This window comes from Lepus europaeus, chromosome 7 (genome assembly GCF_033115175.1).
Source record: "Lepus europaeus isolate LE1 chromosome 7, mLepTim1.pri, whole genome shotgun sequence".
Lineage (NCBI taxonomy): Eukaryota > Metazoa > Chordata > Mammalia > Lagomorpha > Leporidae > Lepus > Lepus europaeus.
Genome location: NC_084833.1, coordinates 112,418,393 through 112,433,218, shown reverse-complemented (window position 1 = coordinate 112,433,218; position 14,826 = coordinate 112,418,393). Strand labels below are relative to the sequence as shown.

At 38.1% G+C, this 14,826-nt stretch overlaps 1 protein-coding gene and 1 pseudogene across 1 annotated transcript; one reads left to right on the top strand and one right to left on the bottom strand.

The window, feature by feature from the left end:
* Positions 1-255: 255 nt before the first annotated feature.
* LOC133763948 (olfactory receptor 8B3-like) lies at positions 256-6,125 on the top strand (annotated as a pseudogene).
* Positions 6,126-13,538: 7,413 nt separating this feature from the next.
* On the bottom strand, positions 13,539-14,504 carry LOC133763947 (olfactory receptor 8B3-like). Its single transcript, XM_062197628.1, has one exon. It carries the CDS (start codon positions 14,493-14,495, stop codon positions 13,539-13,541), a length of 957 nt encoding a protein of 318 aa, XP_062053612.1. The 5' UTR covers positions 14,496-14,504.
* Positions 14,505-14,826: the final 322 nt, after the last annotated feature.

The window sequence follows — 14,826 nt, the reverse complement described above, 5'->3', positions numbered from 1 at the left end:
GGCCAAAGAGGAAATAAAAGGAGAATTAAAAATATTTCTAGAGAAATAAAAATGCAATCAAGATATTCAAACCCTCTGAGATACAGAAAATGCAGTAATAGGTGGGAAGTTTATAACAATAAACACGTGTTAAGAAGTAATAAAGATCTCCAGTAAGCATTGTAAACTCACACTTCAAGAAAAAGAACAAATTAAGTTAAAGTCAAAGTTAGAAGAAGAAAAAAGATTTGAGAAGAAATAAATAAAAAATAGAATATGAATGCAAGAGGAAAGGTAAACACAATTTAAAAATTCATTTTTGAAAAATAAACAAAATTGAGAAACCTTTAGTTAAACTGACCAATAAAAATAAGAGAACAAATTTTTCTGTGATACTTTTTTCTGTATTTTGTTTCAAGGTAACTGACCTCATAAAATCAGTTTGGATGTATTCCCTCTTCTCTTAACTTTTTGGAAGGGCTTTACAAGGATTGACATTAACTCTTCTTCAAATGTTTAGTAGAATTTCTGTGACTTCCTTGGTCTCAGCAGCTTTCAAGTGTCCAGAGGATGCCAAACTGGCAACCCTCCGGAAAACACAAGATTTTCAAAAGCCAATTGGTCACTGGACATGTGATGCATTTCTTTCTTGGGAGTTGGAATTTTTCTACTGTTAGCTCTGTGATGAAACTTAGGGAGGGGATATGGTAGAGTCATTCAAAAACACTCTCTGACAAATGGTGCTGGCAAAACTGGATGTATAAATATAGAAGAATGAACTTAGATCCACACATCTCAGCTTTACAAAAATCAACTCAAGATTGATCAAAGACCTAAATTTAAGACCTAAGACTATGAAGTTGCTGGAAGAAATGAAGGGAAACACTCCAAGTCATTGGTGTAAGGGATGACTTCTTGGATAAGACCTCTAAAGCACCGGCATAAAAAGCAAAACTAAACAAATGGGACTACATCAAACTCAGAGGCTTCTGTACCTCAAAGGAAGTGATTAATAGAGTGAAGAGACATGGGGAAATATTTGTGAGCTACCTATCCCACAAAGGATTGTTATCTTGAATATATCAGCAAGTTTAAAACTCAACAACAATGGTAACAATGAACACAGTTAAAAATTGGGCAAAGGGCTTCAATAGACAGTTCTCAAAAACAAGAGTGTCAATTTGTTAAGTCAACAACAGGAGTCACTGTGTACTTACTTCTCATGTAGGATCTCTGTCCTTAATGTGTTGTTCAATGTGAATTAATGCTATAACTAGTACTGAAACAGTATTTTACACTTTGTGTTTCTGTGTGGGTGCAAACTGATGAAATCTTTACTCAATATATACTAAATCGATCTTCTGTATATAAAGATAATTGAAAATGAATCTTGATGTGAATGGAATGGGAGAGGGAGCAGGAGATAGGAGGGTTGCGGGTGGGAGGGAAGTTATGGGGGGGGGGAAGCCATTGTAATCCATAAACTGTACTTTGGAAATTTATATTTAGTAAATAAAAGTTTTAAAAAAGAATACAAATGGCTAACAAATATATGAAAAAAATCTTCAACTATCAGTAGCCATCAGGGAAATGGAAATCTAAACCACAATGAGAAACCACCTCACCCCTGTCAGAGTGGCTAAAATCCAAAACAGAGAGTAACAAATGCTGGCAAAAATGTGGAGAAATGGGAACACTCAAACATAATATTGGAGGGAAGGTAAATCAGTGTGGCCACTGTGGAAAACAGTATGGTGGTTTCTTAAGAAACTAAATATGCCATCGCTTCTCAGCCTTTTGGCTAAGATCAAGTGTGAAACTAAATATGCCATATGTTGCAGAAATTTTACCTTTGGTTATATACCCAAAAGATGTGAACAGGTTGTATCAAAGAGATGCCTGCACCATCACAGCTATAGTAGCACTGTTCACAATAGCCAACAGATGGACTCAATCCATCATATCAGATGAATGGATAAAGAAAATATATATATACAATGGAATATTATTCAGGTATAAAAATGAATTAAATTACAATTTACAAAATGCATACAACTGGAGGACATCATGTTGAGTGAAATAAGTGGGACACAGAAAGACAAATACTACATATTGTTCCTTATACAAGGTAGTTAAAATTAGAAAGATTAAAAAAATCAACAAAGAAATACCTTTGTGCACCAGTATTGCTGCAAACAAAACGTTGCCAATCTTTGTTCTACACCATTGTGAAACCATTGGTTCAGAATGTTACATTGCTATAGTTTCAATGATCTGTAATTTCTTTAAAATGTGCTGCATGTGGATGAAATGGTTGTCTTTCCATTCACCTTTTTTTTATAACCCATGCATATTTTTCTGCTAAAATAGGGGCTTTTTTTTTTTTTTTTGGTTTGCTTTTTACTCGTTTATTTGGTGGAGTGTGAAATCCTCGACTATAATGTCAACCAAAAATATGCCATTTCAAAAACTAACAAACAAGAAGAAAGAATGAATAATGAAAGAAAGGGACAGGGAGGGATGACAGGAGGGAGAAAGTGGGGAAATGGGGGCCAGTGCAGTGGTATAGCGGGTAATGCCAACTTCTGCAGAGCCAGCATCCCATATGGGCACCAGTTGGAGTCCCAACTGCTCCTCTTCTGATCCACTTCTGTGTTATGGTCTGGGAAATCAGTAAAAGATGACCCAAGTCTTTGGGCCCCTGCATCCACAATGGGAGACAAGGAAGAAGCTCCTGACTCCTGGCTCTGGATTGGCCCAGCTCTGGCCATTGCGGCCATGTGGGGAGTGAACCAGTGGATGGAAGGTCTCTCTCTCTCTCTCTCTCTCTTTACCACTGCCACTCTGTAACTTAGTCTTTAAAATAAATATATAAATAAACCTTAAAAAAGAAAGGGAGGAAAGGGATATTATATTCTAAGAATTGTATCTGTGTACTACACTGAATCTGTTAAAAACTAAAAAAAAAAAAAGCCACTAAATCTAAAATAAGTAAAATAAAGAAATAGATACAGAGGTAAGATGATACTGTATCCACAAAACAAATATGGGGTATGAAAGGTATAAAAAGGGAATAAGAAACTTAAAAAACTAAAAAGCACAAAAGCACAATCTGTGTCCCCACTGGACCCAGGAAGCTAGGGTATACTGTCATTTGTCACATTCCAAGATAACCTAGATAGTGGTCAGTTGCCTTTTCTAGTATACTCCCCAAAAGGTGAGCACTGGAAATTTAATGCCTCTCTTTCCCTACCCAGGGGCAAAAAGGGTGGTAGGGATGTTACAGCTTCTGCCTTTGTCCTGAGCTTAGAGAACAGACTGTGCTAATTACCACTAAAAACTGCTGGCCGGCGCCGTGGCTTAACAGGCTAATCCTCCGCCTTGCGGCTCCGGCACACCAGGTTCTAGTCCCGGTCGGGGCACCGGATTCTGTCCCGGTTGCCCCTCTTCCAGGCCAGCTCTCTGCTGTGGCCAGGGAGTGCAGTGGAGGATGGCCCAAGTGCTTGGGCCCTGCACCCCGTGGGAGACCAGGAGAAGCACCTGGCTCCTGCCATCGGATCAGCGCGGTGTGCCGGCCGCAGCGGCCATTGGAGGGTGAACCAACGGCAAAAAGGAAGACCTTTCTCTCTGTCTCTCTCTCACTCTCCACTCTGCCTGTCAAAAATAAAAAAAATAAAAAAAAATAAAAAAAAAACTGCCCTCTCTGTTCCCACTGGCCCCTGGTGATCAGAGTATATCATTTCCTGTGTTCTGCCAGTGTTATTAAACAGGTTGTGTAGAAGCCAGTCTTCTGGATCATCTCTGCAAAAGGTGGGGAGTAGGATGTATGGTACATTTCAAAGGAGAAGCATCCTCTATCCCCCAGTTCTATGGTGCTACATTAAAATAGTGAAAACAGCAAGAGAATGAATAAGTTTCCTGCCAGACTCAGTGTGGCTGGTTTAATTCTAGGCTATGGTGCAGGAACATCAAAAGTAGTTTGGAATACTCAAAAATGAAATCTGCCTAGGAATGGATGAACTACTTTGTTTATGGTGGGAAGGAGATCCAGGACTTTCTATTTCACCAGAACAGAGATGAAAACTTATTATGGGCTCTACCTTGAGGGATGCTCAATCCCTAGGGTGAAGGGAAAAGTCTGAGAAAGCATTGTGAGTCTCTAAGGAGTTAAAGACAGATTATGATCTAGACTATACATACTCTCTCCTATTTCTCTGTTAGACTTTGAATCTGCTCCCTACAGAAGAGACTGAGCCATCTCCCTGGTTTATAACCAAGTGCATTATATTATTAAACTCATACCAAGTCTTCTGTGTCTTATCAAATGGCAAATGTGAAAATGAGAAATAATTTATTTTTCTCTAATGTGTGAAAGGATTCAAAGTCATAATCAAAATTTACTATCCATATTTCATAAATATTTCCAGTGCATATTGGAAATATAATCTGGGCTGCATGTTGGAGTGAAAGAAAACAAATCCTCAAAACCTAGTTTTCCATTCAGGACAATAACGGTATATAAGCAATAGGAAAGTATCAAGGATTCCTGGTCTAAGCAGGGTGAGTTCCTGGATTCTGTGAATATTGTTGTCTCATTAGCTTTGAGATTGAAGTCTGGGGATCTAAGCTGTTCCCTTTTATTTTTCCTTTCATGTAGTTTATGACTCAGGGAAACTGGAATCAGAATCTGTTCAAGAGGGCAGTCCACATGAGCAGAGACACCAGGGTGCTCAGGAATGCAGTATCTGGCAGTAGTCTCCCTTTCATGGATAAAACACTTACTCTTCCAGTTGTAGGACATTTTTTTGTGACATTGGGAATTAACTTAACCTCTTGTAGACACTTGCTCTTTGTTTCAGAAACAGTGGTCTTGGTTTCCACCCCACCAGAGGCTAATCAGTATTTGAGACCAGGACCAGGTTGTTAATGCCTCTGCCTCCAATTTTATTGGTGAGAGGGGGGAGCAAGTAAAGGAAGAAATGTCAAGAAAATAGAAGGACAATACTATCCTGGTCCACTTTTCTTCTTTTTTTCCTTGGCTTTCAATTGTCATGTTTTCATAAGGTAGCACTGTCATCTACTGGTAACTTGGTTATGTACTTCACAATACTTATCTTGTTAAGAGGGAGACAGTGCCACTCAGTATCCAGGTAGTACTAAAGGTGGATCCTGTGAGCTGAGGGTGGGCTAAGTCTCAGAAATCCCAACAATACCATATGTTGTGGGACAAATATTGTAGGAAGAGCTGAGTTGTCCTACAACATTATCTTTTCTTCCCTGTGTCCACAGGTTCCCCTAGGGAAGAACGGCTTCTGGAAATGTCTCTATTGTGACTGAATTCATCTTGGTGGGGTTAACAGACCGGCCAGATCTCCAACTCCCCCTGTTCTTCCTGTTTCTCTTTAACTTGTCTTTCATAGACCTCTGCTATTCTCTGTGTTTACACCGCAAATGTTGATGAACTTCATATCAAAGAAGAATATGATTTCTTACATGGGGTGCATGACCCAGTTGTACTTTTTTTTTGCTTTTTTTCCATTTCTGAATGTTATGTGCTGACATCAATGGCCTATGACCGATATGTGGCCATCTGTAATCCACTTCTGTACAACATAGCCATGTCCCCAAAAGTCTGTTTCTGCCTTATGCTTGGTTCATACCTGATGGCTTTTTCAGGTGCCATGGCCCACACTGGATGCATGCTGAGACTGACCTTCTGTGATGCAAACACCATTAACCACTATTTCTTTGATCTGCTTCCTTTACTTGAGCTCTCCTTTACCAGCACATATATCAATGAGGTGGAGATTTTCATTGTGGTTGGCTTCAACATCATTATGCCCAGCCTCACCATCTTTATTTCTTACGGTTTCATTCTCTCCAGCATCCTGCGCATCAGTTCTACTGGGGGCAGGTCCAAAGCCTTTAGCACCTGTAGCTCCCACATACTTGCTATTTCTCTTTTCTTTGGATCAGGTGCATTTATGTATCTCAAACCGTTTTCTGCTGTGTCAATGGATGAGGGTAAAATCTCTTCTGTATTTTATACCAATACAGTTCCTTTGATGAACCCCTTGATCTATAGCCTGAGGAACAAAGATATTAAACTTGCTATGCGAAGAACTCTGAGTAGGAGAAGGTTTTGATCAGATGCAATATCTTTCTGTGCTGGTAATTACAGAGCAGAGAAATTCTGTATGTTTAGTCACAATATTTTGTAGCTGTCTCTTTCTATTTCTTTTTTACTATGGCAAAGGACATTTGTCTACTCCCAATAATTTAATTCTACTTTTTGTGCAGTTCATCTTTTTCCTTTCAATAACATTATATAATTTCGTTCTCTTTTTTCCTTTAAAGTTATAATGCTAGTGAAGAAATTCATGTCTTTTTTATAAATCATCATTTTTAAAAATTTTATTTTATTCATTTGAAGGGCAGAATGACAGAGATAGAGGTAGAGACACAGAGAGAAAGAGATCTTCCGTTGACTGGTTCATTCTGCAAATGAATCTTGGGCCATCTTCAGTTGCTTTCCCAGTGCCCTAGTAGGGAGCTGTATTGGAAAAGGAGCATTTGGGACTTGAATCATCAGTGCTGCAGTATGGGATGGTGGCTTTCGTGGCTTAACCTACTGTCCCACAAAGCCTGTCCCTAAAATAATCATTTTCAACTATTTTTCCCTCTGGAAAAAAAAAAAAGGGTGTGCTAAATGACAAGATCAGTTAATACTATGGTTACATTGTGTCATTGAAGAGGGGAAAACCTTATCTAACATTTGTCATTGGAAGAATGATTCAGATGGCATATTTCAATCACCATGGTTCTGTCCTCCCATGGGCTTTAATGTACCTCATATAAACACCAGCGATGGAAGGTCATGAAGGCTATCCAGTATTACCTACTTTGTTTTTCATAAACATTGTTCATTAAACTCCTTTTGACAAAGAGTTTTCTTTTTAACTTGTAAGATTAAGCCAGGATATAACAGATAATTAATATATGTTTATTGCATGACAGGGATATGATGAAAAACACTGGAGAACTTGGAAATTTATACATAATTATGCATAGAGAAAAGATGATGTCATAATAACTCGAATTGTTAAAATCATAATGAATGAGTCAAAACTAAATATTGCAATTTTAATTCAAGTTCAGAAGTGTCATACCATTAAGTGATTTAGTGCTGAGTTGAAGATATCTGGTTAGAATACTCTATCTCACCTACTTGGATAAATAGTTTTACTGGAGACCTGGCAATAGCAGCAGAGTCTGATGGTAGAAGCCAGCAATATTCATTTAAGGAAAGTGGCTAACTGACAAACAATTTTCTTTTTTTCTTTTTTTTTTGACAGGCAGAGTGGATAGTGAGAGAGAGACAGAGAGACAGAGAGAAAGATCTTCCTTTTTGCCATTGGTTCACCCTCCAATGGCCGCTGCGGCCGGCGCATCTCACTGATCCGAAGCCAGGAGCCAGGTACTTCTCCTGGTCTCCCATGCGGGTGCAGGGCCCAAGGACTTGGGCCATCCTCCACTGCCTTCCCGGGCCATAGCAGAGAGCTGGCCTGGAAGAGGGGCAACCGGGATAGAATCCGGCGCCCCGACCGGGACTAGAACCCAGTGTGCCAGCGCTGCAAGGCAGAGAATTAGCCTATTTAGTCGAGGCACTGACCTTATTATTTATTGAACTCTTTACTTAGTTTAGGGCTAATCTTATGAGTATAAAGTAAACTGAAAGTAGATCTTTGTAAAAATTGAGAGAGGGAATATGAGAAGAAGGAAGTGGAAGGGTGAGAATGTAAGTGGGGTGGACAGCAGAGTAGGAAGTATCACTAAGCTCCTAAATCTGTATATATGTAATACACAAATGTCTTTATCTTAATTGTTAGCAAATAAATAAATAAATAAAATACAATTATACTGATTCAATAGCATATTAAAGGGATTATACATCATGACAAATGAGATATATCCTGAGATTTCAAGGATGGCTCAACATGTGAACATTATCATAAACACAAAACATAAAAGTATATAAATCATATAGACTTCTACTTAATATAAAAGGAGTAGCTTACAAGCAAAGAAAATTGGTTAATAAAGTATTTTCATCACCCCAGAGCATTTTACATGACCATTATTGATGATGATTTTATTTATTCTTTCAATCTCCATCCTGATTCAGTTGAAATCAGACTCTGGCTTCTCTTTATAGCTTCAACAACTAAATAAGGGATCACTAATACTCGCATCTAGTCCATAAAAGGACAAAAGCCATGTGGGAAAATACACCTAAGCACTGGAATCAGGTCTATCATGATTATACCTGTAACATGCCACATCTCCCTACAGAAAGACCAGAAATGTGTGATCTGGAAGAGTGAATAGCACCAATCTGCCACAATGGGCTACACGTGTTGGTACCTAGCAAACGTCACTGATGTGAGATTAAAAAATGTATAAATAAGGAATTGATTAATATTCTAGGGGCAAAGGAAGAACCCAAAACAAGAATGCTTGTAAGAAAAAGGCCACATTTGCTTACTCCCCTTCACTGTGTAGGTCAAGATTAAGATTATTTGCGCATTCCCCTTCACTGTATAGGACAGATTAAGATTGTATCCACACACTCAAATTATGCAGGGTCACTATGAACTATAAAATGTGAAAGTCACTTTTTGGAAACTTTTCTTATTTTAGTATTTTGCTCTTGGTTTTCATAGACTTGTGTTAGTCACCAAACTCATTGATTATTCGTGTTACACTGATTTTTAAACATAGGTAAATTAGGGGTGGATATTGTGGTGCAATGGTTAAACTGTCATGTGGGACATTTGCATCTCCTATCAGAGTGCATGGTTCAAGTCCCTGTTATCCCACTTCCAATCCAGCTTTCTGCTAATACACCTGGTAAAGCAGATCAAGACCAAATACTTGAGTCCCTGTCATCCATGTGGGAGACTCGAGTGAAGTTCCTAGATCCTGGCTTCAACCTGACCAATCCCTGCCAATGTGAGCACTTGGGGAGGGAACCTGTCAATGGACGCTCCCTTCCTCTCTCTCTCATCTCTATTACTCTGCTTACAAATATATAAATAAATCTTTGAAAAGTAAATAAGATAAATGCAGGTAAATTAGTACAATTATAATAGTCATAAACCCTTACATATTTTAAATAAAACACCAAGGCCCAGTCTCAGTCCTACCACGCATCAATTGTGATTTGGAACATTCCATGAATACCTTTGAGCATTGGACCCATCAACTATGAAATGTGACCTAGATACACCTGTCCCATTCTTCATCCAAGTTGTTCCTTAAGAAGCTCAGATACTCACAGAAGCGATGGTGCAGGAGAAACTGCATAATCCTCCTCCCAGGAGCAATTTTAACATCTGTTTATGTGTCTGTCCCCATATTTGAAATAAGTTAACTCAACTTCATGTTAGTAATAGTCTTTAAATCGCTCAGGGTCCACCAGCCTGCCACTCAATGAGGAAGATGAAAATCTCTGCCTCTGGTGTAAAACATTCTCATTGTTAGATTTTCACATTTTAAGGCACACATTTTTGTACAACATGGCCTCTGAATATCAACTGCTCATCTGGGGTTCAGCATAATTCACAGTGAAATAAATATTCCAGTCGCAAGGGAAAATCCACCTGTGCTATTCTTTAGTAAAAGCTCCATGTCAACACTCAGAAGGACAATATAACACCATAGTCAGTTTTCAGGAGTAATCTTTACTATATAAAATCATTTTAGCCTCTTTCCATGTGATCAGATATAACTCTATGTTGGATTGTGAAAATATAGCTTAGTATTTCCCCTTTCCTGTGCCTTAATTATGTTGGTGACATATAGCTCATGGCCACAGGTTGCTAGGCACTAAGCAGGTAAAAAATAGTGTGTGCATGTGTGTGTGTATGCCCAAAAGGCAGCAGTGTAAACGTGAGTGCAAAATGAGATTCCGTAAGGAGAGAGGGGTAAGGAAGAAAGGGAGGTAGGTCTCAAATGGCTTTTACTTCTGGCTTTCAAGAGCTCTTCACTGGAGGCCAATCTGGCCATGCTCATTCCAAATTAATCCCAAGCAACAATAGCAGCTTCCTTAGAGAAAGTTCATATTCAGTGTTTCCAGGCTGTAACCAGGAAACATTCTTTCTGACCCTTGGTTGGAGGGCCATTTTCTGTTATTACCTGTAAAATCCAGGCTTGCTCAATGACTTGCAAAATTTTAATGATTTGTGACTATTTTAAAATTTATTTAAGTGAAGCAGAACATCTTTTTATTTGATTATTGTCTACAGCCCTTGCTTATTTTCCTTTTGGAGTTTTTACTTGTGTTTTTGTTTTTTATTTGTTGAGCTCTTTTTTAGTAGAGCAACTAAACCTTTGACTATACTGTCAATTAAAAATATACTAACAAAAAAGAAATGAAGTTAAAAAAAATCCCTGCCTGTACATAGGTGTGGTTAGGTGAGTCCCATGGCCTGCCTGCCTAGTCCTCAGATGTGGCAATTTCAGTGGCATAAACCTCCTCTATTACTTCTTTAGTTCCATTCACATTTTTTTAAAAGTCACAAGATTAACTGTACATGTACATGTAAAATACCCTGAATCCCCTCACCTTGGAATGAAAACCAAATACACATATCATACCTAAACTTGCTAACTAAAAGCTATCAACTAAGCTGAGTTTTAAAATTTGGCTACCCTTCACTTCCATGACCTATCTTTATAACATTTTAATTATTTCCCCTAAAATAATACTCAAGACTGAAGACTATATTTTAAAATTTGTATTTCTTGATATTGAAACAGATTTCATTTGTATTCTAGATTTTGTTCAACAGAAGATCTGTAATCTAGTGTAACCCACTCCTTGGACCATTCCATTTTAATGCTAACGTATGTAGTGGAAGGTATGCACCACTGCAATGTCTACAAAGCTTTAACAATAGCAGAGGTGGTAGTTACTTATATATAAACAATGTACTTCCTACAGCCCAGACTATTGTATCCAGAGGAACAGTGAGTAACACATAAATCAAAGAAACCTAACCAAGTTAACTATTTTATATAAATAGAACGTTTTTGTCCAAGAAGCTGAGATTGAGACAGACAGACACAGAGTCCCCACCAGCTGTTTCACTACATAAACGCCCAGAACAACTGAGGCTGGGCCTAGGTGATGCCAAGAGTGGGCTATTCAATTCACATCTCCTAAGTAGGTGGCAAGAAAACAACTACCTGAGCCATTCTTGCTGCCTTCCAGGGTCTGCATTAGTGGAAACCTGGAAACAGGACCTGGAACCAGGTTATCAAATCCAGTACTCAGATATAGGACTTGGGTGTCATAACCAACACTTAACCACTAAGCCAAATGCCTCCTCTGTTAAGAGAGCTTTTTTTGGGTGAAAAACTTGCAGCTTGATATTGGGGCTTGTGTATGAGATCTGAGTGTTCATTTCAAATTACAAATCAAGGCTTTAGTAATGCCAAGAATCTGGAAACAAATGAACATGCCAAAGCCAGGGAGCTGGAACTTAGCCTAATTCTCCCATGTGGGTAGTAGGGACTGAACTATTAGGGTCTTCATCTGGTTCTTCCCAGAATGCACATCAGCAGGTATCTACATCAGAAGCAGAGGAGCCAGGACTAGGACCAAGCACTCTGATAGGAGATGCAGACATCATAAGGAGGAATTAACAACTGTGCCACATGCCTGCCCCACAAATGAACACCAATAAAACACTTATCTAAATTTCATAGTACTTAAATTTTGAGCAGATGTTACCAAAATGGTAAATAGTAAAAATTATTATGTCTATCTTAGGCAATTGTTGCTTCATCAAAGATTAAAGATGTTCAGAGTAGTCATCCTTTGCCTGTTTTATCAAAAGAAAAACAGTACAACATCCTATTCTGCCAAACAAATTTTCATGATTTGTTGATTTATCAATGTTTCTTTTAATTAATCATTACTCTCCCAACTACAGTGTGAGGCTGTAGTACCTTCAGAAGCATTTAAGATGAACAAATGGACACCATGAATGATCCAGTTGTTCCCAGGTTCTCCTGCCTCAAGGGTTTGACATTTCTTTAATATCAAGTAACATAAAGCTCATCTTGTTCAGATAAATCCTGTGATCACCATAATATATCCGGGGCCTTTCCATTTACAGAGGAGGATCTAAAATAAGAGCTTCAGTTGTCCATAATTTTATTTTCTGAATTCCTTCATTCTAAGTTCAGTCTAAGTTATTACTATCACTGTTCACTATATTATCTCCTGAAACTGTTGCCCTTTCTCTTCCTGGTTCCCCACAAATGTGGCCACACCTTTAATAATTCCTCACATACAACATAATTAGTGTGTGGCTATGGTGGATTATAAGTCTTAATCAGTTTTAAGACAGTTCTCTACATAACTAAAACAAATTTGGAAATCAATATGGTTTCTAAGTCATCACTGAGCATTCCCTGCAGTGATCACTTAATTCATTTGTTGTGTGCCTCTCTAGGTTCTGGGCTAAAGGCAGACTGCTGAACCGCTTTCTCTTCCATGATTCTATATAATTGTAAAGCACTTGATAGCATTTCAAAATATTTTTATTGTTCTAATTGTGAGCACAATTCAGCTCCCTACTCATCCCATTTCTTTCCCAAATATCCTAGCTCAAGAGACCACCTCTTCCAAAACAAGAAGGACCATAAATAGCTTACATAAATCAAACAAATAAAGAAACTGTCACCGTTAGAGATGTGTAAATATTGGAAACTAAGCAAATTAACTTTCAAAATAGAAATGACTTCTATATTTTATCTTTAGTTAAATAAAATATAAATGAAGTAAACAGGAAGTATATCAGAAAGAATAGACACCTTGAAATCAAGAGCATATCCACTCTAGGATCTTTCATTAAGAGCTTGTAAGACTTTAAACAAATTATCAGTTTTGCTGAGCTTTGGTATCTTACCTAGGTGATAAATATCTATCTATGATCTACTATAAGCTACTTTGGGTTTTCATAAGTAAATAGAAATTTTTCCAAAGGAAGTTTAATGTATATTGACTAATGTAGATATAATACATACTGTAAAATTATACTCACTAGTCCTTGTGGAAACTTGTATATCCACAAAATACTCTCATCTGAAGGAGACCTTTTTCTGTCAGGGCAAGGATGCAAAGACAAGAATAGAGACAGATTGCCTGATTCCAATAGCACATGACAGCTGGAAGCAAAGAAACCCACACACTGAAAGTGGCACATTTTTATCCTAGCATTACTTCATTTGATCATTTGTGGAAGTATTAATCTTTCCCAGATAAAAAATGCATAAGGATAGTGGAAAATGCAGAGATAAAATTATATTTAACCTTATTATTAATCAGAAACAAATTATGAATAGGGGAAATGATACAAATCATGGAGAAAAAATATTTAATACTAAAATAATTGGAAACAAATAGATAAGACACTCAAATAAAAATTACCATAAAAACAATATGAAAAGATATTTCTCTTTAAACTTATTTCTAATTCTGGAACTATCTATAAAGAACATACAATTTTTGAACAAAATTTTCTTCTATTCAGGGTTCTTCTCAGTGCAAATTGAACATCTTTGTTCCGCAGACTATAGATTAGGGGATTCATCATGGGAACCACATTGGTGTAAAACACAGAGGAGATTTTACCCTCATCCATGGTCCCAGCAGAAGATGGCTTAAGATACATGAATGCACCTGACCCAAAGAAAAGAATAACAGCAATTATGTGAGAACTGCAGGTGCTGAAGGCTTTGGACCTACCCTCAATTGAGTTTATTTGAAAGATGCTGGAGAGAATGAAACCATAAGAGAGAAAGATGGTGAGGCTTGGCACAATGATGTTGATGCCAGCCACAATGAAAACCTCCAGTTCGTTGACATATGTGCTGGTGCAGGAGAGCTGCATCACTGGGAGGATGTCACAGAAATAGTGGTTGATGGTGTTTGCGTTGCAGAAGGTCAGTCTCAGCATGCATCCAGTGTGGGCCATGGCACCTGAAAAGGCCATCATGTATGAACCAAACAAAAGGTTGGAACATACTTTAGGCGACATGGCTATGTTATAGAGAAGTGGATTACAAATGGCCACATAACGATCATAGGCCATTGACATGAGTACATAGCATTCAGAAATGACAAAAAAAGAGTAAAAGTATAACTGGGTCATGCATCCCGTGTAAGAGATAACATTCTTCTTTGAGATGAAGTTCATCAGCATTTTGGGTGTAAACACAGAAGAATAGCAGAGGTCTATGAAGGACAAGTTAAAGAGAAAAAAGTACATGGGAGTGTGCAGTTCTGAATTCAACCCAATTAAAATTACCAAGCTCAAATTTCCCAACACAGTGACTATATAAATGACTAGAAACAGGAAGAACAGGAGAAGTTGGAGATCTGGCCGGTCTGTTAACCCCATCAGAATGAATTCAGTCACAGAAGATCCATTTCCAAGAGCCATTCTTCTCTCAGGGAGTCTGTGGACAAAGGTTGGAATCTTGTGTCAGAGAATAATCCCGCTCTTCCTGCAGCATCTTCTTCCATAACTGAGAAGTCTGTGCTAGAATGCCCAAGACTAGCCCTTCATGAGCCAACAGAACTGCCTGATGCTATGCAGTACTTTCTCCCATTTACTTGTCTTCCATTGTAAATACAGTAAAGTGTGACACCAGTTTAGCCATCAGAGGGAAGACCAATGACATATGCTCTGTGACTACTGGAAAATCCAAGAGTCAACCTGGACAAATGTTCTTTTCTCCTCTCAATGTTCATTCATTTGAGATCCCCCTTCA